The sequence below is a fragment of the Radiomyces spectabilis genome (genome assembly GCF_025331425.1).
Source record: "Radiomyces spectabilis strain NRRL 2753 chromosome Unknown BYT42scaffold_6, whole genome shotgun sequence".
NCBI classification, from domain to species: domain Eukaryota; kingdom Fungi; phylum Mucoromycota; class Mucoromycetes; order Mucorales; family Radiomycetaceae; genus Radiomyces; species Radiomyces spectabilis.
The window spans coordinates 342,184-368,222 of NW_026251931.1; the positions used below are offsets into that span (position 1 = coordinate 342,184).

Below are 26,039 nucleotides of genomic sequence, written 5' to 3' on the forward strand. Positions count from 1 at the left end.
GGATAGTCTAGTAAAGAGTATACCGCGCGTAATCAAAGGGCAGGGGGTTGGGGAGGGGGAGGCGGGATGGCACCGGGACTGGCAATGACGGATGGCATTTGCCTCGGCTTCCAATCAAAAAGAGGACAGCCATATGCTCCGATGATTCATTTGAATTATGTCACGAATGAATGATATCTGTGTCCCACGCCGTAAAAAAGCGCATTATGTAGGATTTAATCAATGCCGGATGGCAAATAAACAACGAATGGGAATAACGAAGCTTTATTGACTAGTCTGAACACAAGCATTGCATTGGTATTTTTTTTTTTTCAAGCTAACCTTTATACGCTCGATTTAACCAAATAAACAGGATCCGACAGTTTTGATTCATCGGGTAATTGGTTGGACAGGGATTTGCTGACATTTTCCACGCCTTTCCACACACGCAGCAGATTTCTTCCGGCCAGACCAGCAAGCTCCCTTTGTGTCCAGCCTCGGCGCATCAATTCGGCGAATAGCGAGGGGTACATGCTTACGTCTTCCAGCCCCACGGGCGTTTTTTCTATGCCGTTATAATCCGCACCCAAGCCTATACGATGACGGCCTGCTACCGAAGCGATATGCTCTATATGATCTGCCACGTCGGATAATGTGGCTTCCTCAGGATTGTCGCAACGCACAAAGGAATTGTAAAAGTTGATCTGAACCACGCCATCTGTTTCATCCAGTCGTTTCAATACCTCATCAGGTACATTACGTTCAATAGGGCATAATGCATGACTGGATGAATGAGAAAATAGGACAGGAGCTCGTGTAACATTCAGGACAGCATGCATAGTTGAGTGGGCAACATGAGAGATATCCACCATCATGCCGAGACGGTTCATTTCTAGCACCACCTTTTCGCCGAACGTGGACAACCCTTTCCCTTTCCCAAATAAAGGCTCCGAAGAATCACAGCACGATTCAGCCCAAGGTGTATGGCAGTTGTGTGTCAGCTATTGAAACTGTCAGAAGGAATCAGCGGAACTTTTTTTTTCCTTTTTATAGTTACCGTCATGTAGCGAACACCAAGATCATAGAAAAGACGAAGAGCAGCCAACGAATTATCAATCATTTGACCGCCTTCCATGCCCATCATTGATCCGATACGACGGTGAAGATAGGCGTCTTGAAACTCTTTTGTGCTGGTGACGAGTTGGAATGTATCGGGATGCAAAGCGATCATACGTTTGGTAACGTCGATGGATTCCATCGCTTTAAGTACTTGATTCTGACTCGTGTCTTCACAATCGTAATAAATACTCCAAAACTGGCCCGTCAAGTGACCTCTGTGCAGCCTTTCGATATCAGTATGACCTTCCAAGTGATTGAAGTCCAGGTGATTAATCTTCCCGTTCTCTTCAAATGCCAGCATCCTAATAGAAGCGTCAGTCAGTCCATTCTTGGGAGAATCCAAAGTTGACCAACGTACATGGGAAGGTCATTGTGAGTGTCGATGAGAGGATGGCGACGAAGAAAGAGACGAGCCCGATCCATATACGGTGGGTCATTGATAGGTTTCTTGTACATAATAGTCGTCTGCGACTGCGGTCCAGTCTGTGCTTGCAGACCTGGCAGTGCGAGACACACTGCGGCTATAATTGACCAATACAACATGAGATAAAAAAAATGAACTCGAGGTCTGAGAAAAATAAAATGCTTTATGAACAATGAAAAAGACAATATGACTCAAATTGATGCCATCGACTGGGTTTTTGCCTTTTTAAAAGAAATATTCTCAGACAACTGTGTAACCGCCACTAAACGTTTCTCACCGGTGAAAAGCATTAATGGAGTGACCAAGTAAAAAGGTTGCATAGTGTGTAAAAAAATGCGTTAGCCTCTTACAATTAAACTTTGATACAACAACAACGTGATATCCACGGAGAAGCCATCAGATATGGATAATCAATATTTGTATTTGTAGTTAAAAAAAAAGTCATACTGCCAAATTATTTGTACATCTTTTCAATGTCATCTTTGTAGTCTTTGTGGAGATCCTTGCGTTTCAGTTTGCCGCTGGTGGTAAGATACGTACTTTGCCAATCTTTGTCATCTTTGATCAGAATATCTTGAACAGTTTCGGCTCGGTTGCAGTCGTTTTGCTTGGCGGTCTGCTGCAGTTCTTTCAGCAGCTTGTCCTTGTCCGCACCTTTTTCGTTTGGCTCGACCACAGCCACAATATGATCTTTGTCGCTGTCGGCAATGATACAGATGTTCTTGATGTTTTTGTTGTTTCTGTATTTGGATTCCAAACTTTCGAGTGCAACATACTCGCCATTGGCCAATTTCACAAGGTTTTTAGCACGGTCCGTGATTGCAATAGTACCATCATCCTTGACACGTGCAACGTCCCCTGTCTTGAACCATCCATCTTCGGTAATGGCTTCCTTGGTAAGATCGGATCGTTTATAATATCCGCGCATTAAGGATGGGCCGCGAACCCACAGTTCTCCGATTCCGTTTTCGGCTTTGTAATCTGTTTCAGGCACATCCACCAATCGGCACTCGATAGAAGGCGAAGGAGGACCTATCACCCCTGTCACCATGCCCAACGCGGGAACCGTAATAGCACCTAAACCGCAGCATTCCGTTAAGCTAAGGATGAAATGATTGAACATAAGATTTACATTCCCTTCAAGTGACTCGATGAGGTGTACTGTACCCATAACCTTGTAGTAAGAAACACACGGCAGAAGTGACAAATTTATGGGTATCATAAGATAAAGGGGCACCGCCAGAAAGTCCATACATTAATCTGCCACCGGTGGTTGCTCTAATGGGTGCAAACACCGTGCGGTCCATGATATGGGTAATGACATTTTCTTTTCCAAAAAATGTCAACAATAACCACTTCAACTGAAGCAGAGCTGTTCAGCACTTGTTATCAGTAACAGCACTTTCCCTTTCCCATGATAATCCACGTACCTAAGAACGCTTGACGCACGAGCCAATTCTGCTTATCCAGTTCCTTCATTACACCATTACGAATGCGCTCCCATACCGCAGGCACACCGGCCATGATTGTAGGCTTCAATGCCTTCAAATCACCCTTGCCTTTGCCTTTACCACCTCGACCGCACACAGAGTCATCCATCAATGTACGCGCGGTTCCATATCCAATAGGGATACCCTAACAACCAATCGTTGTGATTAAGTGATCAATTCCCAAATTTATGCATGATAAAAATCGTACCATGGTGATGAAAATGAACTCCACAATAAACTCGAGTACGTGCGCCAAAGGCAAAAAGCCAATGTAACTGTGATTTTCGACATCCACAAAGTCCTGCAAAATATCCTCGGCACCAGCCATGGCAGCAATGATGTTGCCGTTGGTCAGCTCCACACCCTTGGGCGTACCGGAAGTACCAGAACTACAATAATCACAATCATTGGTGATCCTGGAAGAAATTGTCACAATCAAGGCGAAATAGAAAGCGCTACTTACGTATACATGATGAGGGCGAGATCGTCAGGCTTCGTAGTGCTCGTTTTGCTAGGCTTGGCATCTTTTTCATAAATAGCGTGCATATGAATCATTTCCACATCTTTGGATTTCTGCTTTTTAAAGGTCTCAAGATCATCGGGTGCTTCGAATTCCTCGCCAGTGTAAAGGACTAACTTTGGTTGCTTCTCCTTGTCAAGCTTGGTATAAGCTTTGTTCAGATTGCCCATAAGCGATGTCTATGGGCATTGTCCAGGATCTTTAGTTGGATATCAAAATATACAGATGGTTTGAACCCATTCTACCTCTGTAAAGATTGCCTTGGGCTCGGTTTCCGTGACGATGTGCTGAACGGCATCCGGTGGCATACTATCATAAGCGGTGGTGATGACAAGGCCCAGCATACAACAAGCTGATAATATCCACAATTAGGCTATAAACATTTGAATGATTACATGTTTTCGTAAACTTACCCATAGCCGTAAGCATCCATTCTGGTCTATTAAATGGGATAATTGGATTAGCAAACGGGATAAACTCTGCATGATGTATTAAGTCTAACCTGGTCTTTGCGTAAAGCAGCACTCTATCCCCGGCCTGCAGTTTCTTTTCCTGGAATACGGCCGCGATATTATCGCTCAGTTTCTTGGCTTCGCCGTAGTTGATCCACTTGTAATCTTCTAACTCGTATGACGACCATTTTTTGGGCTTGCTGTCAGGCTTGTTGGGATCAGCAGGTTTTTCGGCCGTATGGATCTGTGCGCAAATCATTAGATACCTACTCATTACACACAAAAGGTTGAAAAACATGCATACTTTAACCAATTTACGATAGCCGAATGCTCGTTTTTGGGCGTTTTTATCGGTCACTGCGTTCCAAACGTTGGCGATCGTGCATTTTGATTTTTCGAGTCTCGGGAAGATGGGGCTACTGACGAGGTCATCCTGGGCTTTGCGGTTGCGATAGATATGCTTTTCCTTGTCCACTTGGACGGTACGCGACTCTTGCTTCTGCAAAAATAAATCGTTTATATATTGCATTGAATAGTGGTAATAAATAAAGGCGAAGAAAGGAGGAAAAAATAGTTGGTTTTATTGTCCTTTTGCGGATTTTTTATTTGCTTATTATTCATCATCATTGTGTCATACGATAACCAAAAAAGGAAGTGTCGGAATTGCAATATTATGAAAAGTGAACCTGGAACAAATACAGCCGCGTTAATTTGATCTTCATAATTGGCACACTTGAAATCGGCCCTCATATAGAGATATAACAATACTGTCAAAACTTATCATTCCAGTGGAGGAAATCAAAATCTGATTTGAAAGACACCAGTCATACTCCACTGTACTATAAAGATGCGGTGTACGTTGATGTTATATCATAGTAACTATAGGGTTTTAAATATATACATACAATTCCTTTCTGTTAGTTGTCCATCATTGCCTCTCCAAAAAGTAACGTCAAATGAACATTATACAGCAAGCAAACTTAGGAGCCATTTGCAAATTTATCGGTGAACAGGACAATATCAAAACTTGCTCTGCAGCATCCTGTCAATATGTACCATATATGACGCAAATATAACAGAAGAGACATCGTCATCAACTATACACAAAATGATAGAACTCTTGAAACATTTGCGGGTGAACTACATAGCCATCGGTAAAATTAAAGCTGAAAGTTTATTTTTTCTCCCTCTCAAAGAACGGTATATGATCGTCAATCATACATCGAAATATAGTTTCCACATAAATTTCATGGCGGAAATCTTCATCACACCTTCGCTGTGATGAGTGGATTTACTGCGAGTTGCGGATATGATTGATGAAAGATGGTGATGATTGAATAGCTGAAGCATCGAGAATGATAGGGTCTATTGCTGTCGATCAAAGTTAGTGTATTGCTTTGTCGCCGACCGCAGCTTCGATTCTCTCAATCGTATCTGACGGATACATGGATAGTCTACAGCAGTATTCATAATCGGTCAGTGGATAGCTATAAGCAACCGGATGCAGGCCATCTACGAGGTCAAGCGCCAATCGATGCCGTTGAATACCACCAGCGCATTCTAGCAATCGCTTCGTATACCTGTTTCATTCCCTGAGCACATCACTTTTACCTTCTTCAGACCATTTCAGAAAGGCTGTGAGCCTAAATCAGCCATCGTCCACTGGAAAAAACAATTATCTAGTTTTTGAAAAAGGCAGTGGAAAGTGATTCTTTGAATTTGAGATACAATTGATATACGTTCATTGCATAAAGAGGAAGAGAGCTGAAAATGAGAAAAAGGAATATAGTAGGCATAAGTATATGTATATAGTGTACGTGTACAGGTGGAGCGATAGGAATGAGGTTATTATCAGTTAAAGGAAATTCAAAACTGAGGGAGGGGAAAGTGGAGGATGAATGCGAAATCAAGGAAAGAAAAGTGGGTGTCAAGTCTAGCTGAACCATTTTTTGCTAAGATCGAGAATAGTACGGAGGTTGAGATTTAACGATGAAGGTCTGTCGTTGTCGCTGTTTTCCGTGTACGAATCGGCATGGTTATTATTGGATGAGTAATACGAAAACGGATGATGGTCAGAGCCGAAAGGAGCAGTGGAGTGGGAAGCATCCGACAGTGGTATTTGAAGTTCAGACAGTTTGGAATATCGTCGCGAAGAAGACTCGGTTTCTTCGTGTGAATAAATTGTTTTAGACGTAGCTTCGTATTCGCTCAAGGCTTCTGAAGTGATCGAATCAATATCAAACGCAGCTCTAGAATTACCATATTAGCATCCTTAACACGCGCTTTATTAAGACTTACCTATCCGAGGATGAAGGCTGGCCAATGTCTCGTAGCGCCGTTGTGTGTGTGTTCTCTTCGTCTACCGTCTTTTTAGCTGATGAATTGTCAAGCTTGCCAATGTTCATGATATTGTTTCGTATAAGAGTCAATTTTTCGTTCAAGTCTTCAAGATGTTCATTTAGCAAAACCTGAGCAGCAAATGCAGGTTCGGGTTGCTCTGACGATTCAACATAGTGTTCGGAAACCCGGAATGAATCATCATGATGCTGATCAACAGTGGTATCCATCATGGTTGAAGGCATCGTCCGCGCAGCGTAATATTGTTGCCTTGACGTTGGGTGCATTTCCTGCACCACAGGCCCCATGCGTACCGTATCATTCTCATAGAGCGCTTCATCATACATGTTCATTGCCTAAAATGGACGTATATTTTTTTCTCATCAGCATCCAAACTGAGACTGATAGATGGCAAGAACAAGAAAATAAAAATTATACCTTTTTTCGGTCATCGATGATACTGGCAATTTGTTCATCGCCAAGGAACTCCGCGTCTAATTGGTCTTCATCTTCATCAAAAATTTCGTAAACCATGGGTCCTTCTTGGTCCTCTTCGGGCTCCATCACTGTGTATTTCTGCTTATTCTTTCGTTTGTTTTTTCGTTTTAACTTGCCAAACGGATTCCTCGTGACAAAGTTGGGCATATAGTCGCCAAATTCGGAACCAAGTTCTCGGTCGTTGATGAAATAACCATAATCCGATCGACGATGAACGATGTGGTCATTATAATAGTTGGGATCAAAGAGAAGTACGGAAGGATCCTCTTCCTCTAAGCGAATAGGCTGCTGTTGGCGGGTGAAGCAACGGCTTGGCAGACAAGGGCACACCTGATGGATCGAAGGTAGGTAGTTGCGCCAAGTCAAGTCAAATGCGTTGGGTTCTTCCCGGTCGTGGTTGTCTTTTGGTGAACATGGAGAAGTGCAAGGAAAGAAACTGGTCATGACACCATAAAAACTGGAGGCTGATATTGTTTAAGGGCTTTGGTCGAAAAACAAAAATATAAAAAATAAAAATTACACTGTAACCTGCCCTTTTTTGAGTTGCACAAAAAGCTTACAACAGAATCACATGCGATAAAATCGAACCACAATAACCGATTAGGCTCTTCGCATTGTTTTCCTAATGTAACCTCTTTATTTAAAGCTCTTTTTTTTTCCTTTCCAGCTCTATTGGACTTTTACTTTTCAGTAATTCATTGTCTATGGTATAAGAGAATTGTTGATGAATGGGTCATCAGTCTATACAGCTTTTGAAGTATTTTTCACAGATGAAATAAAACATTGCTATCTTTGCTCGCCTCAAGTAATATAGTATCTCAGCCTAATGTGATTATTCTTGCAATTATCCTTATCCAACACCGTCGTCGAGATGATGGTTGGCACGTATGGATGCTCGCTCACATGCTTGTTATCTTTTGGCCATTTCTTCTCAATGAACCTACGAAATCTTTGATGGCGGCTTTGATGATCAATAACGACACCTTCGCTGTGGCAATATCCACGCATAGACTTTTCTCGCTATGACAATTTCACTTTTGCGACACGGATGTTCGCCCCAGCCGAGTATAAACTTTGTGCTCGTATTCTTTTATGTTAGGCTGGGTTGATATTGGTCCATCTAAAAGCATGATGTAATGTAGTAGATGGCTACTTGACAGACTATTGGGCACTTTCAACGGATTCACACAAGTTGTATACCGTACGAAGATCCATTACATTCGATACCCAAACCCTAACTTTTTATTACAATGCACTATTCTGGCATTATTCTCATACTTTAGGCTGAAAAAAAGTGGTTAAAAACTGGCCACTGATGGCCACCTTCCCCAACAAAACAGATTGTAAAATATATAAATTGTCCCACTCTTCTTTGTATTCACACTCACCAAAGAATACGAACCAACGCTTGCTTAAACCTACGTGTACGAGCATTACAGTAATATCCAATCTACCTTCCACATGGAATGCAATTTTCAGCGTTCCTTTTTACTCCAGGCACCAGGATCGAGCAGTGGTATGATAAAGGAGTAAAGCTTTTACTGTTTTCGCATATGTCTAAAAATGAGTTTCTGTTCCCTCGGAAAAAATTAAATAACCTACCTATCCCCTCTTCAAGTTATCCTAACGTCCTTCAACATCTCTAAACGCTGTCAGTTACGCCGGTCCTTCTTTTGCGCCGATTAGATTTGCTATACCAAAATTTAGCAAATACGGAAGACAGCGCATTGGCTCGTCCGCAGATCGATGTCTGGAGGAACCTTCGAGAAGGTATGAAGGACCAATGGATGAACGAGGCATACCAAAGGTATTGCCTGGAAAACGGAAGAAATATAGACCGAATCCGTTCAGCATTAAAGTGGTCCGTAATACTTCTTGATTGGTTATGTTTCGTAATAGTAGAAAACTGTGCAGGAAGTTGGCGAGAACCTTCCTGAAGATTGTAGACATAAAAACGTATCTTGATAGGAAAATATAAATATGACCATGTTATGGTAGAAATAAAATCAATCAACAAAACTACAGATTTAAACTGAACTCTAAAGGAGTACTCAAATCTGACAATATGACCATGTTATGGTAGAAATAAAATCAATCAACAAACTACAGATTCAAACGGAACTCTAAAGGAGCACTCAAATCTGACAGTTGCACAAAACAACAAAAGATTATAACTCCGCCGTCGCGGCGAGCAAAAAGTGCTGACTGTGAGATTCGAACTCACGCCTCTTGCGAGACCGCAACTTGAGTGCGGCGCCTTAGACCAACTCGGCCAAATCAGCTTATATTTTTCAAGATATAATAGCACCTTGATAATGTGTAATGCAATCACGTGATCCAACCAATGAAATGCGTTGGATTCGATAAAGTGACAAGATCAAAATGCACACATTTGTTAAAAGAAGATTCGCGAGAGCTCTACAAAGATAAGGGATATGCGGCTAGTGTTGAATCAAGGTTCAACCAGACGACACACCGTCGCGCGGTCTTTGGGTAGGGATCGTCGAATTTCTTGGGTGTGTCGTCGCAAGTGAAGTCTAACAGCAAAATGCAACAGGTGGTGGTGTCTGCCACCGTCTTGAACTCTTGCCCGATAGGGTGCGGCTTACGGAGGATCTTGGGAAGATTGGACATTGGTTCATCGATTCATCCACGCAAAGATGCGCGCCAGGTGTAAGAGCGTCTTTCAGATTGTCATTGAAAGCATCCACAAACCTCTGAGCTGGTAAAGGCCATCTGCAACTTGCCTACGTTACGTAAGTATACCGTATCTGTTAGACACCCAACATGGACTGCGAGAACTGTTCAAAACTGTACCGTCTACCATCAGGCAACTCAAGACAAGCATCTTAGTCAATTGCTGGAATCAATTCATTTGCCATATATTGACAAAGTCAAATGGAGAGTTAAAAGGGTAGCTCCCACTTCACCAATAGGCGGTCAGTTAACCGATCTTGGACGTTGTTATGACGATGAACAAAGCAACCCAAATGAGAAACTCCTCCATGGTCAAAGGTGACAATCCCGGGAAGACCTATTGAGCATGTCCATTGGTCGCAGGGATGATAACCGATCCGAAATGGCTGACCGGCACGAAGCGAAGGAGGTACTCAGCAAGCGATGCACTTGCGCAGTTACGCAAGTGGAGCTTGGCACGTCCAACGAATGTATCGCTCTCGCCTGGCTGAGACGCACATCAACTGGTTGATCTCCATGCTCCCAATTGGGGAATCAAGTTTCTTCCTCGGGTTCGTCGTGAGATCCTCCGAAAAAACGGCATCGTTCAAGAACTCTGAGGGTTCAACGAACGCCGTATCTTGCTGCAGCGGTTCTTCGTTCGCCACTATAGATCTGGGTATCCTTAAGCGCTCGCCTTCATAGTGCAGGCATCCTGCATGAAGAAGAAAGGCATGACAGGAAAACTCCATACGATCTCTCCGATTCTGAACCCGATGCAGAACCAGTTGTTCCAAACAAACGAATACCAGGTGCACGGAAGTCGACAAGTCCCTCGAGAGCTGCAGAAATCTCGGTGTTTCGAAGAAATGAGGTGGTGATATAGTTAAAATTGAACGAGAGATTATGAAAGTGAATCTTTGGGAATTAAAGGCACCAGGTTGCAAAACATTTCCAGTAAATTCTTCAGGGTTCCATTTTTGAGACGTCACGCGCGTTATATTGGCACCAAATAAGTTTCTCGATATAAACTGAATGCAGCTTCCAACATGTCTGCAAGACACCGTCCGCACCACGTCGTGTCACTCCACGGTGATTTTATCATTGTCGTGGACCAAATGATGCTGAAATCGTCCTTACGAAAGCGACAAATCGGATGAACCACTTCAACTCCGTTTCGGGATAGCAGAAAGAAAAAGAATTATATACGATGGTGATCATAAGGGACAATAAGGGCACATGAAAACGAGTTTACGATTGAAAGGAATAAATATGTACACGTTAAAAGGTATTGATAGTCGCCCTGCGACTTCCCCAAGAAAGGGAAAAGAAAAGTAGCCTATTGATGATGTCCGTATAGTCCCTTTTCTTCTTCTTCTTTTGCTGATAGTAATCTAGAGATTTATGAGCCAGAGTCGGTTGTATCCCTCCCATGCCATTGGGGATCTTCCAAAAGTCGCTTAGTGTGTTCAGTCTGCGATAAAATGTGCATCCATACGTCTAACAGCTGGTTGGTCTGATCCACTGTATCGGCAAAAGTCTGCGAGCAGCGACGTTACGTTCGTGATTTTTTTTCGAGCCAAAGTGCGTGAATAAAATGGTTACCTGAATTTTGCCTGTGGCTTCCTGGAAATCCTGAATAATGGATTCTATTGATCGGTTGAGCGATTGAACAGTTTCATAATCGCGGCGTAATCGGGCATTCACTTCCGCTGAATTTTTTTGATCTTCAACGGGCGGTTGAGAATGGTCCATGGTGCGGAAGAGCATCGTGGCCCGTCGATTGGACGCTAACAATAGACTCTGTCGATGAGGTACGCTGGATGGCGGTTGAAAGTGACGAGGTGTAGCTGTCGTGGATATCAGAGGCCCATCTTCCCCTAGCCCGTTCCCACTATCAATTAACATCCTGTTATTGAATTGAGATGTTGAAACCTCGCCATGTATTCCAACACGATGACTAGAATCTTCAGCCATGTTATATAAAGTAGGGAATACGCGTCTGAAAAGCGATAAGAAAAGCCAGTCCAAAATATATTGGGAAATTAAATCAGACTCCGCACCAATGCACAGCTTGACCAGCAATTTGCTCGATCAAGTGAGAGCATTGTCCGAAGGACGTTGACTTCACTGAATGATGACTGTTCTTTCTGAAAATGGCTATTGCATATTAGCTTGTAAAGTTCCTCATCGTTTTCGAGACTGCTGGGCTTGCAAAAGAAGAGAAAACGTGGCATCTGCTTTGGGCTCGACTACCTGTTACAAGATATCAAAACTTTTTCAACTTTGAAGCACCGTTATGGATGTGAGGGATGTATTGTATCCAAAATCAAGATCTCTTGATGTATTTGAAGCCTGAATTGGAATATAATGAAAAGTAATATTGTTTTGCCATGATTTTTTTTACTGCCTTAGAGGAAAATTCGGATATGAAATTGGTATGATATGTTCCATTCGGAAATAAATGCCGCCATGAAAATCCCTCATCGATGAGTAACAATCTCGCAGTAGCCAATACTGCTGGAATTGTCATCTCGGTAAAAAGTTCGCTAAAGTTGTTATCGAGCAAAATTGTCTTGATAATTCCAAAATCCACTCGATCCGGACTTGCTTGCATTCTCGGAAATGATAGGGGCGCCGATTAGGGCCCATTTTCTTCGATGAACTTGATATGTCTCTATGTTGTAATCTGCCAATTGTCGGACCCTGGTCATCCCACCGTAGCCATGGTTATTAGAACATGTTGTGAATCGATCAGACGATAACTGAGACTTGTCGAATGCCATTAAATTGCGCATTAAATCCACGTCCCATTTGTTGCGACTTGCGAGTTGTTATACGGAGGGTGTTTTGTATCCGAGGATAAGTCGCTCGGCGACGGGTGATCCGTTTATATGGAAGAGTTTGGAGATTGAAGTAATAGCGGGACGCAGGTTGTTTAGAGGATAGTACGTAATGCTGACGCTAATAGATCCTATCTGGTGCAAAACTACATTTTGTATTGCGATTGGAAACTTCTGGAGAAAAATCGGCGCAAGTTCCCCTGTTTTCTTTACATAGCTTTTCTAAAGCGGTGATATTGCTGCTAAAAATTCTGGATCATTTTAATCTCGGTATTTTCTCTGCATGCAGCTGTAATGCAAAATGGATCATCGGAGGTTATTGACATTGTTGATAGCAGACATATTCTTTCGACGAGGCGCGCCTTTGAAAGATATGAGATGGGCATAGAGAAAAGCTCTATTTGATTAGTTTATAGATGGAAAAATGGAGTTTCAATAACAATAGCGCGGCTCTGAGGCATGATCACATTTCTCGTTGATGAGGAACCAAACAGTCTTAGTGAGCGCCAACCAAAAAATGCGGTGAATTCCTGGATTTCGGCCGAGGGTCCCGTTGGAGCTCAGATCTTCCATTCTTCAAAAAGAGCGTCCGCTGTTCGGAGTTCAGATCGTCGAACTGTATCTGGTTTGCGAGTTTTGAGTCATCGAGCATTTCGTTCTCAGCCGTAAAGATTTTTCGACGTCCAAAAAAAAAAAAAAAAACATCCATCGACGTAACGCGAATCCTTATAGGAGCCGTGGGAATAACTTTATTCTAAGAACAAATGATAGTTGTCGATTCATGTAAATAAATAAAAAAAGGATATCCGTGCATTTGCTTCCGAAGCGAAATTGAATGAAGCATCGCCCGCTTCCTGGCTTTTGTCGATTCACCGATGCACCGACAGACTACAATGCTTGGCGGTTGCGTCGACGAACGTAGCCAGGAATCGGGTCGAATGCGAGACCATCAGAAACACGATAAACTTTTTTCATTCTGATTTTTCGTTCATATCGAAGCACGGATTCAAACGTTGCGTTATATCCACGGTTCGGCTTTGGCAAAGTTTGATTTCGGCATTTTAAAATTAAAGACCAAAATGAAACATGGTTGTCTCCACCGTCAATGATTCGCCTGTCAAAATTTTTTTTTCTGTTATTTTTTTTTTAACCTTCAAAGGACACTAAAAAAGTCTTGATTGTCCTGCTTCTTTTCCTCTTTGCATACTCCTGGCTACCTCTTTTTTTTTCCCGATATTGAACGATCGATGAAGACAGAGATAGCTCATATGAATACCGATACAAGCCCGGCAGGGAAATCGGCATCGGTTGATCTTGGAGAGACTACCACGAGACGGCACTCCATTACGTCGATCGAATCACAGCCTTCAAGAGTTGAATCATACTGTGCTTCTTCTTTTATACAAGATGAAGGTCGTGAACCCCATATGGGGCTTCTTAGTAGTTGTGGCATGGTATATATTTGACGAACAATTTTTCTTTTTGCTGCATGACGGGTTCATAGTTGGAGGAAATTAAAACGATCGATTTTTCTTTTCGACTTAGATTGTTGGTCTCATCATTGGCAGTGGTATTTTCGCTTCTCCGGGTCCGGTTACCCTCAAAGTCAATGCTGTCGGTCCATCTCTGTTGGTATGGGCTATTGGTGGTTTACTGAGTATGATTGGTGCGCTTTGCTATGCAGAACTGGGTACCATGATTACCAAGTCTGGCGGTGAATATCAGTATCTTAAATCCTCCATGGGTCTCTGCGTGGCCCTCACTTTCAGTTGGAGCAATTTGATCCTGGCCAATCCTATCGGCACCGCCTCGATTGCCAATGTTTTCGCGCAATACATTCTGGAAATGGCCTACTTCAACCCTGACGATCCAACCATCGTGGAAATGCCTGATTACGCTATTAAGCTGGTCTCGATTGCTTGTATTTGGGTGGTTGTCCTCTTCAACAGTTTTGCCCGCAAAGCCGGTTCTTGGGTTCAAAACATTTTCACCGCTGCAAAATTGATTGCGCTTGCCATGATTATCATTATTGGTTGGATCTGGCTCGGCAAAGGAAATACCGCCAATTTCGAAAACGCGTTCGCCAACAGCTCCAGCAATGCCCTCGACTACGGTACGGCAATGTACATGGCTCTTTTTTCATACAACGGATGGGTAAGTATCAGTCGGCGGTACTTTGCAACTGATTAAGAAACAGTATTTTAACCATTCGGATAGAATAACTTGAACTATGGTATTGGCGAAGTCAAGAATCCCAAGAAAGTATTGCCTTTGGCGATTACCATTTCTTGTGTGCTCGTCACCGCCGTTTATGTCCTTGGTAACATTGCTTACTTTGCCACACTTCCTGTCTCCACGGTCGCCACTTCTTCTACCGTGGCCATGCAGCTGGGTATGGTGACCATGGGAAAAGCCGGTGCCTACTTCTTTGCTTTAATGGTCGTCCTTTCCACCTTTGGTGCGGTCAACGGTAACATGTGGGCCGCTTCTCGTCTCGTCGTGGCAGCGGCGACCGAAGATAGCGTGTTCATGCCTCCCTTGTTTGCCCATTATCATTCCAAGCATGACACGCCTATCCGCGCGTTGTTCTTTGTCGGTGTCATTGGCACCATCTGGTGTATTCCCGGTGATTTCAGTTACTTGGCCAAGATGTACAGTTTCATTTGCTGGCTGTTCTACGGTCTTACCATTGCTGGACTTATTGTGATGCGTTTCAAGAAAAAGACAAGACATTGGGAACGTCCCTTCAAGGTAAAAATTTTTCTTCAGTTTTTGGGTGCTGTTTTTATCGATTCTAACCCGCAGTTCCTACGCAGATTTGGTTGCCTGTTGCTGTATTTTTCGTCATCATCGATATTTACTTGGTGATTGCTCCTTTGGTGGATGCTGGATCGGCCGGTGTGTACCAGTACATCATTTGTATTATCGTCGGTCTGTTAGCCATTCCGTTATGGTTCGTTCGTGTGAAGAAGCCTGCCATTGGACGTACTCTCTTTGGTTGGATTCCGGGTTACAGGGACGCGGGAATTCTGAAGAAGCGAAAGGAAAAAGCGTCATCGCCCAATATGGAATTGGAGGAACGCGTGTTCAGAGACCATCGTGCTGCCGAAGAGAAGGAACATCAAAGTGATCACTAGCAAGATATCTCTTGAAAAGATATTTGCAGCGTAATAGTCATTCTCATCCATCTTTTTTACTTTCATCATGGCATCTGTTGCATACCCGCATATTTCATTATTTATCTTTAATTCGTCTATTTTTCTTTGTTTCTCAAAACTTCATGCTCTTTTTTTATTTTATTTCAATACATTGATCTATGATTACCATTATCATTTCATCACTACCCCAACTGCCCTGGTCCATCTACTTACGTGATAAGCCTTCATATACACTTCCAAATCAATCTGTACTTTTCAATTATTGCAAAAATGTATGTATGTACGTATCTATCTATTTACTCATGTATTTTTTTTTTGGAGGAAATCGCCTATAAACAATATCGCCGAAGAACGTTGGCTAAATCTTTTTGCATCAGTGGTTTGGTAACATAGTCATTCATTCCCGCTTGTAAACAGTTCCACTGTGCCGTCTGCTGAATGTCCGCTAAAAACAACGAGCATGCAAATCATACATTATTAGGCTTTTTTCCCCGATGCTAACCAATGTCCACGCGTACCTGTCAATGCAATAATAGGTAATGACTGCTTGACTTGCATTTCCCGTTCGAGAGACCGGATTCTTTTTGTGGCCTCCAAACCGTCACATCCAGGCATATGATGGTCAATCCATGCAAGCATGAAGTATCCGGGACCTCTCTTCCGCCATGTATCCACGCATTCATTGCCGTTGTCGCAGGTTTCTACGAGAAATCCAAGCTTGGCCAATTGTTTGACGAGAAGCTTTTGCGCCACCGGATTGTCTAAGAAAGAGACTCCAGTCAGTTTGTTTGTCGTCCAAACCTTTTTTTATCATATGAAAATTTACCCTCAGCTACCAATATGTGCCTGTTTCGAAAAGCGGCAAGCTCAGTCGTAGTGAATAGCGATGGTTGCGTCGTAGATCGGGAGGATTTGACACAAATCGAGTTGCTTTCTCTTCCAGGTTCATTAGTTGCAGGACTCGTTGTTGTTGTCTTGATTTGGCTTTGGCTTGGACAAGTAAGAGGTACCTCGGTGCTTTTGAAGGCTTCCGCTAGCGCATTAAGTAATTTTAATCTTCGCAAAGGCTTCGATAGGCGTATGATGCGGGAGTTATGGATGCCGTGGAACACTTGTTGTCGGATATTGTCCACAGTAGGGGTATAGAGGATCAAGACTTTTAAAGCCTTTAAAGAAGCATTGTTGTCGATGCTTTCCAAAAAGCTTTCAATGTCATTGCCAAGGGTGGTTTCAAATACGACAATATCGTACAACCGCGCATCCGATGAAGATAGACTGTCCAACCTTTGCAAAACTTGCTTCATAGAATCCTTGCAATCAATCGTGCAATTCGGCAGAAAATTCTTCAGCATACTACAATATCGGGAAGCTACGCATAGCAGTTGACGAGGCCCCAGCTGTTCCGTTAATTGCTGGATTACCATTTCTGGTGATTCTGTTGCATGATTTGCATCTATTTTCTGTGTTGCTCTTCGGGTTCGGATGTTGAAATGGAATGTCGATCCGACATTTTCAGTAGATTCCACCCATATTGTTCCTCCCATGAGTCGCACAAGTTCGAGACAAATAGATAAGCCAAGACCAGTGCCACCAAAATTTCTGTTGAACAATAAGAAAAGCTCGTTAGAGCATACTTGCTTCAAGTCAGTTTTTCATGCCAACAACATGCCTTGTAGTAGAACCATCCACTTGACTAAAGGGTAAGAACAGGCACTTTGTTTCTTCCTGCGTCAGGCCTAGAGCTTATATCAATCATTTGTCATCGTATCAATCGGAATAGAATACGTACCAATACCACTATCCTGCACAGAGAACCTGAGCATGACTTCGTCATCGGCCAAAGGTGGGTCGCTATCCGGTATCTTGTCTTCCAGAGAAATCGTAATCAGGATCTCGCCCACATGAGTAAATTTGATTGCGTTTCCTAGCAATGATCATCAGGTTAATTCTTGCCACAGTAACACCGGCATTTATGCCAATCATCTCACCAATGAGGTTCATTAATATCCTAAACCACACAAACAAATGTTACTAGATAAGAATGGAGCCATACCACGTTCATATGTTACTTACTGCCCAATACGGTTGCCATCGCCGTAAATGAGGCAGGGTACAGCAGAATCGATGAAATAAGCTAGTTCAAGATTTTTGTTGGACGCGAGAGTAATCAGTAGCTCCATACGATCCACTAATAGATCGTCCAGGTGCACGAGACCATGGTGTAGTTTCACCTTTCTCGCTTCAAGCTTTGAAAAATCCAACAGATCATCTAATGTTGCCAAAAAGGAAATGATAAATATCTCGGATAGCCATTGGCAGATAAATGTGTAGACAGACTTACCAATAATATGAAGTAACATTTCGCAGCTTTGTTTGGCAATCATGACAAATTCCCGTTGCTCCGCATCCAATTGGGTTTCGCTTAGCAATGAAATCATGCCGTAAAACCCGGAAAACGGTGTTCGAAGTTCATGCGCTGTCAAGAACATCAGTATGCATTTACCATTGTTTCGCCGCTAAAACTACTTACACATGTTGGCTAGAAAATTGGACTTTAGTTGTGTTGCTTTCAGCGCCTGTTCACGGCTTTGCCGGGCCTCTTCCAGGGCTTCAAGCTGGCTTTCAACCATTCGCGCATTGATCAATGTGGCTTTTTGTACGGATTTAAAAAGCAAAGCATTGGTGATGGATATGCCAATCTGATCGCACAAAAGGGACAGGACGGTGGCATGCTTGGGAGTAAACGTATTGAGGCTGCCTTGCAGGTACAGCACCCCTACGAGTGAGTTTTTGTGCATGATGGGAAGACAAATGACAGACTTGGCGCCATGTTTTTCAAACCATTTCCCTGTTGCGAACCGCGTATCTTGCTGGATATTGGGGATAAAGAGCATGGTTCCAGTGTGAATAACATACTGTACAACAAGGGTGGAAATTAAGCCTTGAGAATCGTTGAGAGGAATGGGCGTTTCAAACGTTTCGCAAACGCCCAAGCGTCCAGAATGAGCTGCGATCCCAAAAGCGCCGTCCTTTATCACAATGGATCCCGCTTCGGCTCCGGCGTTCGTCATAATGATAATCATCATCTTTTTCAAGAGATCGTCAAAAGAATTCATTTCGTTCGATATCACTAGGGTAGAAATGTAAATACCAACATGTACTTACATCTTGTATGTCTCTGCATACCTTGTGAACTCTTGATAATCGATGTGAGATCTACAATATCCAGAGCAAATAAAGTATTTTCTGATTCCGCCAGATTCTGAGCAGCTTCGTCCGGCGTCATTTCGCGTAAAGGTGGTTCGCGCAAATAATCATCATCTTCTCCTAGCGTGCCCGCTAGAGTGATAGCGTTGTGTTCTTCAGTTTGCGTTTCAGTCTCTACTTTTTGTGTCATGGTTGCATGGATTCCCAAAAGATCGCTATGCCGCTTATTAAGGTACTGCGATTTGCCCCAAGCGCCCCATCGATTGTAGAATTCAATGGATCGTAATAACAGCGGAAGGGCCAGCATTTTCACTTTGGCTCGAATGTAGTACTCCGCTGCCAACTCGTAAGCAAGCCCTAGAAATGCGAACCAGTTTCCCTCGAGGGCGGTTTCAATAACTTCGTTGTATAGACGACTGGTACGCGCCATATTATTCTCGAGCGTCGACAGCTCAGCTTCCTACAGTTGTGTATGATTGCATGGTTATCTCTTTTGCAACAGCTTCGCTCGTGCGGTCCGAAGAAATCTACTTACCACCAACATGTGATACATTCTATAGTTAACTTCCGAGTTTTCTGACCACTCGCCAAGAATTCGTTGGTTACAAGACAATTGGTTCTCATATTTCTCCTTCACCGATCTGTCCAGTGCATCTTGGCGAAGGCACGCAATCATTGCCAGTGAATGATAATACAGTGCAATTCCGTAATGTCGATGTCTTTTTTTGTTCAAATTTGCGCAATACATAACGTCAGTAAAATGCATTGAACCCTTCCTATGATCTGTAGTTACCCTGGGTGCGGTATAGAGGTTTCGAACAATTTGAATCCAAGATCAACAGCTTCTTGTCGATACCCGTACTGGAAAAAGAGCATGATTTTAAGGCTCCAATGGCTTTTTTTTTTTGGTAAGCGCAATAACGTATACAGTCAGTACATTTCATCATGTCTTTTTGGTGTAAGGCCTGAGGAAGTTACCAATGCAAAGGGTTGTCAGGATGAATGTTTCGCCGATAGATCGTTTCCAGAAATTTTGATTCTTGAAATGGATCTTTGGCATCCATGATATCATCTATGAGGGTGGTCCTTTCGATCACAGTTCTGCCCTGAAGTGCAAGGATACAGCGTGACAAACTTGTATTGAGGATTTCCACGTCTTGGGACCCTGATTGTTTGCATTCATCCATGCTCTTTTTCAAATGCGTATGGATCTCTGATAAATTGAATCCGGTAAAATAAAGCGTAGAGGCGACTTGGAACAGAGCCATCGCTGCAAAGAGCTTGATGCGTGATGAATAAAAAAAAAACGTCCATCATCCAAAATTTTTTTTGACCATCATCAATTTACCTTATCGCCGCCAGCGATGGCAAACTTGTAAGCACGCTGATATTGATAGATGTAATCCCGATAATGGCATCCAGTCCATTGGGCCAAAGCGACATGGTATATAATGATGGAACGTGCAATTTCGGAATTGCCTGCATGTTGATCGTTGATGTTCAAACCGAAATTTCCTAATTGCGCACCAAAAGAGTACTCGCCCAAGCGTGAAGCGGTGCATCCAAGCCAAACAAAACCACCTCCCGTCGCCGCGCCGAACCCATACTGCAACGATAACTGGATCAACTTTACAGCAATAGCATCGACCAGGTAAGGTCGCATCCAATAAGCACCGGAGCAGGCTTCATTAAGAAGTGACATGACAACGAGGATCCGACGGTCTTCGCAGCGTTCTGTTTTGGCCAACGCATCAAATCCAACTTCCAGAATCTGTGCTTTGAGTTGCTGATATTCCTTTACGACACAGGTATCGTCGATACTGTCTATCATCGATGGGTCCAAGCCTGCGACACCCAACTCGACCAAGGCTGTCATAATAGTCTCCAGACCTTTATCGTTTTGTTGTTGCTGAAAATACATGCGGGCCTGAATTCGCCAAGCTTGGGCACGTTCAATGGGTCGGTCCGCGGTACGAAGCATGATTTCTTCCAGTAAACGAGTGGCTTCCGTATGACGGTTATACCACCAATAAGCGTACGTCAGTTTCATGTACAAGTCCAAAGTTTCTTGAAAGCTCGAGTCAGGACCGTCCTCCCACGGAGAATGCGTCAGTAAGAGCATCGCATTGGCATAGTATGTCTTGGATATCTGAAGAGCGCCAGAACAGGATGCCTGAGTGCCGGCCTTGATGAGTACCTGACGATACTTTGTACGGTGTTTAAATCGTTTGATAAGATCGAGACTTTTGATGAAATGATCTGCGGTAAGAAAAATATCCGCTTCAGGATCCAACATCAGCATTTGCCCAATTTTTAAATGCATCCTTTCCCGATCTTTTTCCTCGATCAGCATCGATGCCGCTTGAAGATAACGATCATGACCGAAATGGAAATCGTTGGCGGTTTTAGATACAATAATAGCTTCTTGCAAGGCCACCTGTAGCCCCGTAATGGCTTGATTGGAACGCCGCATTTCTTCTTCTGCTGATAAGCCGGAGATGTTTTGCCCGCTTGTATCCATGCCTGGTTGACGATAATCCGTAGGTATAATCAGACTCTCGTCATCTTCCTGAATGCAGTGGATTGGATCATTGATGCTGTATGCATCACTGATATCGCTGTGCTGATCGTTACTGTGATCATCGTCTGCGGTTCCCGAGAAATCAATAGCCATCATTAACCACTTGACTTGGCGAAACGTAAAATAGTTGCCGATCAGACTGGCCCACATGAGGAATACTTGAGCATTGGGGTCCAATTCGCGGAGATGACCCACAAGATTTCTGACGTCAAATGTCCCTTCCTCTGTTGCAGTGAAATACCATCCTCGAAGCGGGTAACTGGTATGGGACCCCTCGAGACGAAATTTCCACTGCTTTTCTCGCCAATCCAGCCAAATCTCATCCTTTCGCTTCATCATCATCAGCAGCTGTTTGATAAAGAACGGGTTGCCTCGCGTGCGCTGGAAAATGACGTCTACTAAAGACTGAATCTCCTCGCTATTGCGATGAAGCGTTTCGCTAATAAAATGGTTCACTGCATCTACGCTTAAAGGAGTCAGCGGGATATGCATTATTTGAGCAGGACCGGTGAAATCTTTGATATGTTTGACCATATCCGGCATTTCCTCTCCGTCGCGAGAAGTGAGAATGATCAACATGGTAACGTTCGACTGAATAAGACTTGTGATCAAATGAAGAGAAGGCTCATCTACAGTATATTGGATGCGTTAGCCGAGTTGACCGTGGTACACACACATACACATGCTCTAATTCTTCTGACCAGCTTCTTGCAAATCATCCAAGCACTACAGACGCTTTGTAATAAGTAAGCTAATCCATGGCAATGGTTCCGTTCAGTAAAATCATAATTTACCAGTGTAATCAATTTTTTTTGAGCAATGGTGCGAATAACGTTAAGAAACACCTACAAAGATTACACCGTTATTGACATCATTTGATGATGTAAGCAAACTCTTTTTTTTTCATATTGAGCCCTTACAGCATGAAAGCGTGATTCCATATTGTCGATACTCGTTAACACGTCGTTGTCGGTTTTCTCTGCGGTTTCATCGTAATCGCTGAGGATCGGTTTTAGCTCAGGCACCATGTCCAGCATCAGTCGCACATTGCTAAACTGAGGCCCTAGTTCTTCTTTAAGGTTTCGATAAAAGTTACGGATGACCGGTTCGGATTCGGTTAACATTTGGCGAAGAATGGATGATAGGCTGCGTAGTAGACCATTGTAAGGTCGCTTCTGATTGGAATCGAATTTTGAAATAGCCATGAATCCGTGTTTCCGTGCCTGGGCATGGATCGTAGATATAACGGAGGATTTGCCTAAATAGACTTAGCATCGGGAAAGTGTCAAGGAACGTTAAGATGCTGTAATGACCCACCTACGCCGGCTGGTCCAGTTACTACGACGACTTGGCAGCCTGTGTTTGTATCCAAATGGCCAGAAGGGGCAGTACTTTCTTTCAACAGGTGTTCCCTGTCATCCCCCATCGAGGAGGTTGACAGACGCTGCAAATTCATGTTCTGTTCATGAGCGGTGCTGACGCGTTTCATCACCGTCCGAAACAATTCAATTTCACGATCTCTTCCGAAAAGCGTCTGAGGAAACTGAAATACAGAGTGAATATCATGCAATCCTAAAGGGAAAAACGAGGATGACTGTGTAAAAGAAAGTAGTTATTGGATCAGCTTTTTTCTTTTGAGAAAATAAAAAACATAATCTAGTACTAGATCCTACTTCTGGAGTGTCCATATCCTTCAATCTTCGCTGGCACTCGAGAAGATCCTCTCGTAAGCCAAATACGCTTACATATCGTTCTTCCACAGCCTTAAACGAAATCGCACGGCGGGTGTCAACATGATATCTTTCTTTCTTTCTCTTTTTCAAGTAAAAAAATGTACCTTTCGTGTCAGTTTATCAACGATTAAACTTATCATTGGAGGAATGTCTTTTCGTATCGAATGAATGATGGGGACGTTGCATGATAACGCCGCATGAATGATATCCATTGCCGAGCCTTCGAAAGGGGTTCGTCCCGTCAACATTACAAAGAACATGACACCAAGCGAGTATAAATCCGTCCGATGATCCAAAACGTTGGATGTTCGGCCTGTCTGCTCCTGTATATTCAAGTTACAAACATGCAAAAAGACTTTAAGGAGTGGGATCTTGGTATGTCAGCGTTCAGAGCGTCTTTCTTACAGGACTAATGTAGGATAGCGAATTTTCCAGAGATTTTGACAGCAAGAGTTGTTGTTGTTCTTGATCTTCACATCCGACAACCTTGGCATCCTTAAAAGCTCGCCGCCAACTGCTGAGCAGTAATTCCTCATATGATTTCAGGCCTGCGCCAAAATTCCAGATTTTCACTGATTGCAGTTCTTTTCGCCATTGGAATGCAACAGGACGCAATTCGGCATGCACGACACCATTGGCATGAGCGAAATGAAGACAGGAGCAGCATTCTATTGCAAATTCGAGAAATTCGTCGACGGTTGGAGGTCGATAGGCGGTACTGTCGGTATTGTATGGATCCAAGCCGAGTAATGAAGGCACAATGGCGTTGCATGGGCCCTGATCTTCATAGATCAAGGCTGTTAATCCGTCTTTCACCAGTGAGACAAGTTCAATAACTTTGGGAATATAATTTGGTCCGTCCGGTTGAGCGTAAAGTCGACGTGCTACATAATACTCTCTTTCCAAACGGATCGAATAGGGCGAAAGCTTAACGACGACAGGTAAGTTGTCGACGAGTCTTGACGCAGGTTAGTAACAGCATAGCAAAGTAGCGAAATATCATTGATTTCTCGATGTTTCAACATCCAATAGAGGAATGAAAAGAGAAAAGGTATATCTTGCTCACCTTCTACCTAGGGCCAAGCCCATGGAGGCGCATGTGCCGGGTAAAATGGTGGGGTTTTCAAATACGTAATTGGGTATGCGTATGGTCAAGTTATCATAGTTGATACTGTAGTTGCCCAAAGGGGGTGCGCGAGCCAGTAGAGGATCGATGTTGGCTGAGATGGCATGTTTCCTTGATCGTAAAAAAGTGGGCTGTTTATTGTTATCTGATGAATAATGTGAAACGAATGGTGGGTGACGGAAAGGAAGAGACATGGTATCTAGCAGCTCTTTGAAAAGAAAAAAAGAGCAACAAAAAACGAAAAAAGAAGGAGGATGCGCAAAAAAAACTGTACAAAAATGGGTCCTGACGGATCCAGCTGACGAAAAGAAGAAAAAAAAACAAAATAAAAATAGAGAAAAGAATTGCAGGTTCAACAATCTCCAGGTCAGGCTACTCTGGTCCCTTTCAGGAACATGAAAAATTTCATGTCCTCAGATTGGTGATACCGTAACTGGATGCCATTTGGTCGTGCCTACTACTTGTGTAATGAGAGCATCTTCTTTGTCATACCCTCAGGACAGCGACCGTCCTTTTTCGGCCTTATCTAAACACCGATTGGTTTCCGTAGAAAAGTAGGGCGGAGGAGGTGAAAAGGGTTGTGGATTGACCAATTCCGGTATCGATTTTCTTTTGGATGGCTTTTCGTTGTTAAGAACAATGACATTTGGACGATTAGTCATAGGCATTCCTGTGGGGGGCATCATCATTGGAGGCTGCGGTGGTAAAGGCGCCATGGGCGGCTCCATAGGTGGCGGCGGCATGCCATATTGGCTTAGGTACATCCATTTTTTGATACTTAGAGAATGAAGACACATGGCCCAATAAACCTGTGGTAGGTGGGAAAGTCAATGTTAGTTTTTTTGTTCTCCCCAAACGCACAACTGCGGCGGGCCAAAATAATAATAATAATCGTATACTTGCGTAAAAAATAAGCATGAGCAACGCCGTCATGATAGAGAATTTAACTTCACTTTCCCATGTGCGGTGGCAATTGTAATAATCGGTGGCTTCGAAGTGAAAGGTAAAATCTGTGCTGTTGTTCAATGTTTGCGAAATGCCTTGCTGCAATTGGCCAATACTGGAATCCATGCATGAGTCTGCGTATCTGTTTTCACGGGTCGCAAATAAAATGACATTGACAATTGTATCGGCCACAACAAAGAATATGGCCACAATGATAGCATGACACGCCGTCCGAATATATTCCCAACGATTCTAAAAATGATAAGAGTTGATCAGTGCTTGTTGACAAAAAAGACCAAAAAAGCAATGAGCAGCATCCCACTTACGAGATAGATGGCTACAAGGCTTCCCATAGCCACAATGCTGAGCGCAAGATTGGCGGTTCCCCAAATGAGCAGCGGAGTGCTATCCATGAACGAAAAAAAGGCTAATCTTTTGTGATAAGTTCATGATCAACCGGGATCGTACTGTAGAAACCCCACTTACGACTGCGTGTCTGAAAAGATATAATGGCAAAATACATGGAAAGGGTCTGTAAAAAAAGGAGAATATATCAATACCGATTGGACCATCACGTTTTTTTTTTTTTTTTGCAAAATGATGGATGTTACTGTACCGCCCATATAATGCATGCTACGGCGCATCCGAATCGTAAGTGGACGCAACCACAGCACTTGCGAAGAGCTTGAACCGTGGTATGATTAAACTTTGTCTTCTCCACTCCTCTAAAAAAGAAACGATTCATGGATGACAATGAAAATAAAAAGCGATCAATCGAGAAAGAGAGAAACCTGATTCTCTGGCGGAGAAAAAGGTTATTACGGAGTAGAGAGGAATTGATCAAAAAATTCCAATACGGACAATCAATGTTTTCAGAGTGCCTCTTTTGGACATTATTTTCTCACCCTCTTCAGTTATACTCTCATTTTTTTATTGTTACCGATGCTGTCT

General features: G+C 43.1%; 6 protein-coding genes and 1 non-coding gene across 7 annotated transcripts; 1 reads left to right on the top strand and 6 right to left on the bottom strand.

Moving 5' to 3' along the window:
• Window positions 1-323: 323 nt before the first annotated feature.
• BYT42DRAFT_496220 (uncharacterized protein) lies at window positions 324-4,513 on the bottom strand (the record flags this gene model as incomplete). Its single annotated transcript, XM_051564410.1, has 13 exons — window positions 324-926; window positions 1,037-1,400; window positions 1,457-1,545; window positions 1,791-1,794; window positions 1,987-2,622; window positions 2,690-2,894; window positions 2,953-3,157; window positions 3,221-3,401; window positions 3,476-3,711; window positions 3,778-3,884; window positions 3,946-3,971; window positions 4,035-4,228; window positions 4,409-4,513. 13 exons carry the CDS (start codon window positions 4,511-4,513, stop codon window positions 324-326), a joined length of 2,955 nt encoding a protein of 984 aa, XP_051423521.1.
• Window positions 4,514-5,917: 1,404 nt separating this feature from the next.
• BYT42DRAFT_613499 (uncharacterized protein) lies at window positions 5,918-7,263 on the bottom strand (the record flags this gene model as incomplete). Its single annotated transcript, XM_051571740.1, has 3 exons — window positions 5,918-6,233; window positions 6,283-6,677; window positions 6,760-7,263. The coding sequence occupies 3 exons, from the start codon at window positions 7,261-7,263 to the stop codon at window positions 5,918-5,920; spliced, it is 1,215 nt and encodes a 404-aa protein (XP_051423522.1).
• A 1,755-nt stretch (window positions 7,264-9,018) lies between these two features.
• Window positions 9,019-9,101, bottom strand: BYT42DRAFT_t76. The gene has a single exon. It is a non-coding gene; the product is annotated as a tRNA-Leu (tRNA).
• Window positions 9,102-10,590: 1,489 nt separating this feature from the next.
• BYT42DRAFT_567848 (DASH complex subunit Duo1-domain-containing protein) lies at window positions 10,591-11,488 on the bottom strand. The gene is made up of 2 exons (XM_051568123.1): window positions 11,101-11,488; window positions 10,591-11,035 (listed from the first exon to the last, which is right to left on the bottom strand). The coding sequence occupies exons 1-2, from the start codon at window positions 11,470-11,472 to the stop codon at window positions 10,898-10,900; spliced, it is 510 nt and encodes a 169-aa protein (XP_051423523.1). The 5' UTR covers window positions 11,473-11,488; the 3' UTR covers window positions 10,591-10,897.
• A 2,118-nt stretch (window positions 11,489-13,606) lies between these two features.
• Window positions 13,607-15,475, top strand: BYT42DRAFT_545577 (amino acid permease-domain-containing protein; the record flags this gene model as incomplete). The annotated part of the gene is made up of 4 exons (XM_051565823.1): window positions 13,607-13,792; window positions 13,884-14,492; window positions 14,556-15,089; window positions 15,155-15,475. The coding sequence occupies 4 exons, from the start codon at window positions 13,607-13,609 to the stop codon at window positions 15,473-15,475; spliced, it is 1,650 nt and encodes a 549-aa protein (XP_051423524.1).
• A 175-nt stretch (window positions 15,476-15,650) lies between these two features.
• BYT42DRAFT_316414 (uncharacterized protein) lies at window positions 15,651-24,487 on the bottom strand. The gene is made up of 22 exons (XM_051562992.1): window positions 24,084-24,487; window positions 23,423-23,975; window positions 23,122-23,340; window positions 22,958-23,047; window positions 22,602-22,878; window positions 22,205-22,542; window positions 22,079-22,129; window positions 21,986-22,010; window positions 20,052-21,913; window positions 19,682-19,983; window positions 19,497-19,598; window positions 19,239-19,422; window positions 18,683-19,163; window positions 18,027-18,626; window positions 17,838-17,972; window positions 17,570-17,765; window positions 17,485-17,504; window positions 17,286-17,420; window positions 17,166-17,232; window positions 16,323-17,095; window positions 16,015-16,257; window positions 15,651-15,941 (listed from the first exon to the last, which is right to left on the bottom strand). Exons 1-22 carry the CDS (start codon window positions 24,335-24,337, stop codon window positions 15,826-15,828), a joined length of 7,023 nt encoding a protein of 2,340 aa, XP_051423525.1. The 5' UTR covers window positions 24,338-24,487; the 3' UTR covers window positions 15,651-15,825.
• BYT42DRAFT_316724 (uncharacterized protein) lies at window positions 24,488-25,946 on the bottom strand. The gene is made up of 5 exons (XM_051562993.1): window positions 25,705-25,946; window positions 25,575-25,620; window positions 25,415-25,515; window positions 25,047-25,340; window positions 24,488-24,952 (listed from the first exon to the last, which is right to left on the bottom strand). Exons 1-5 carry the CDS (start codon window positions 25,831-25,833, stop codon window positions 24,638-24,640), a joined length of 885 nt encoding a protein of 294 aa, XP_051423526.1. The 5' UTR covers window positions 25,834-25,946; the 3' UTR covers window positions 24,488-24,637.
• Window positions 25,947-26,039: the final 93 nt, after the last annotated feature.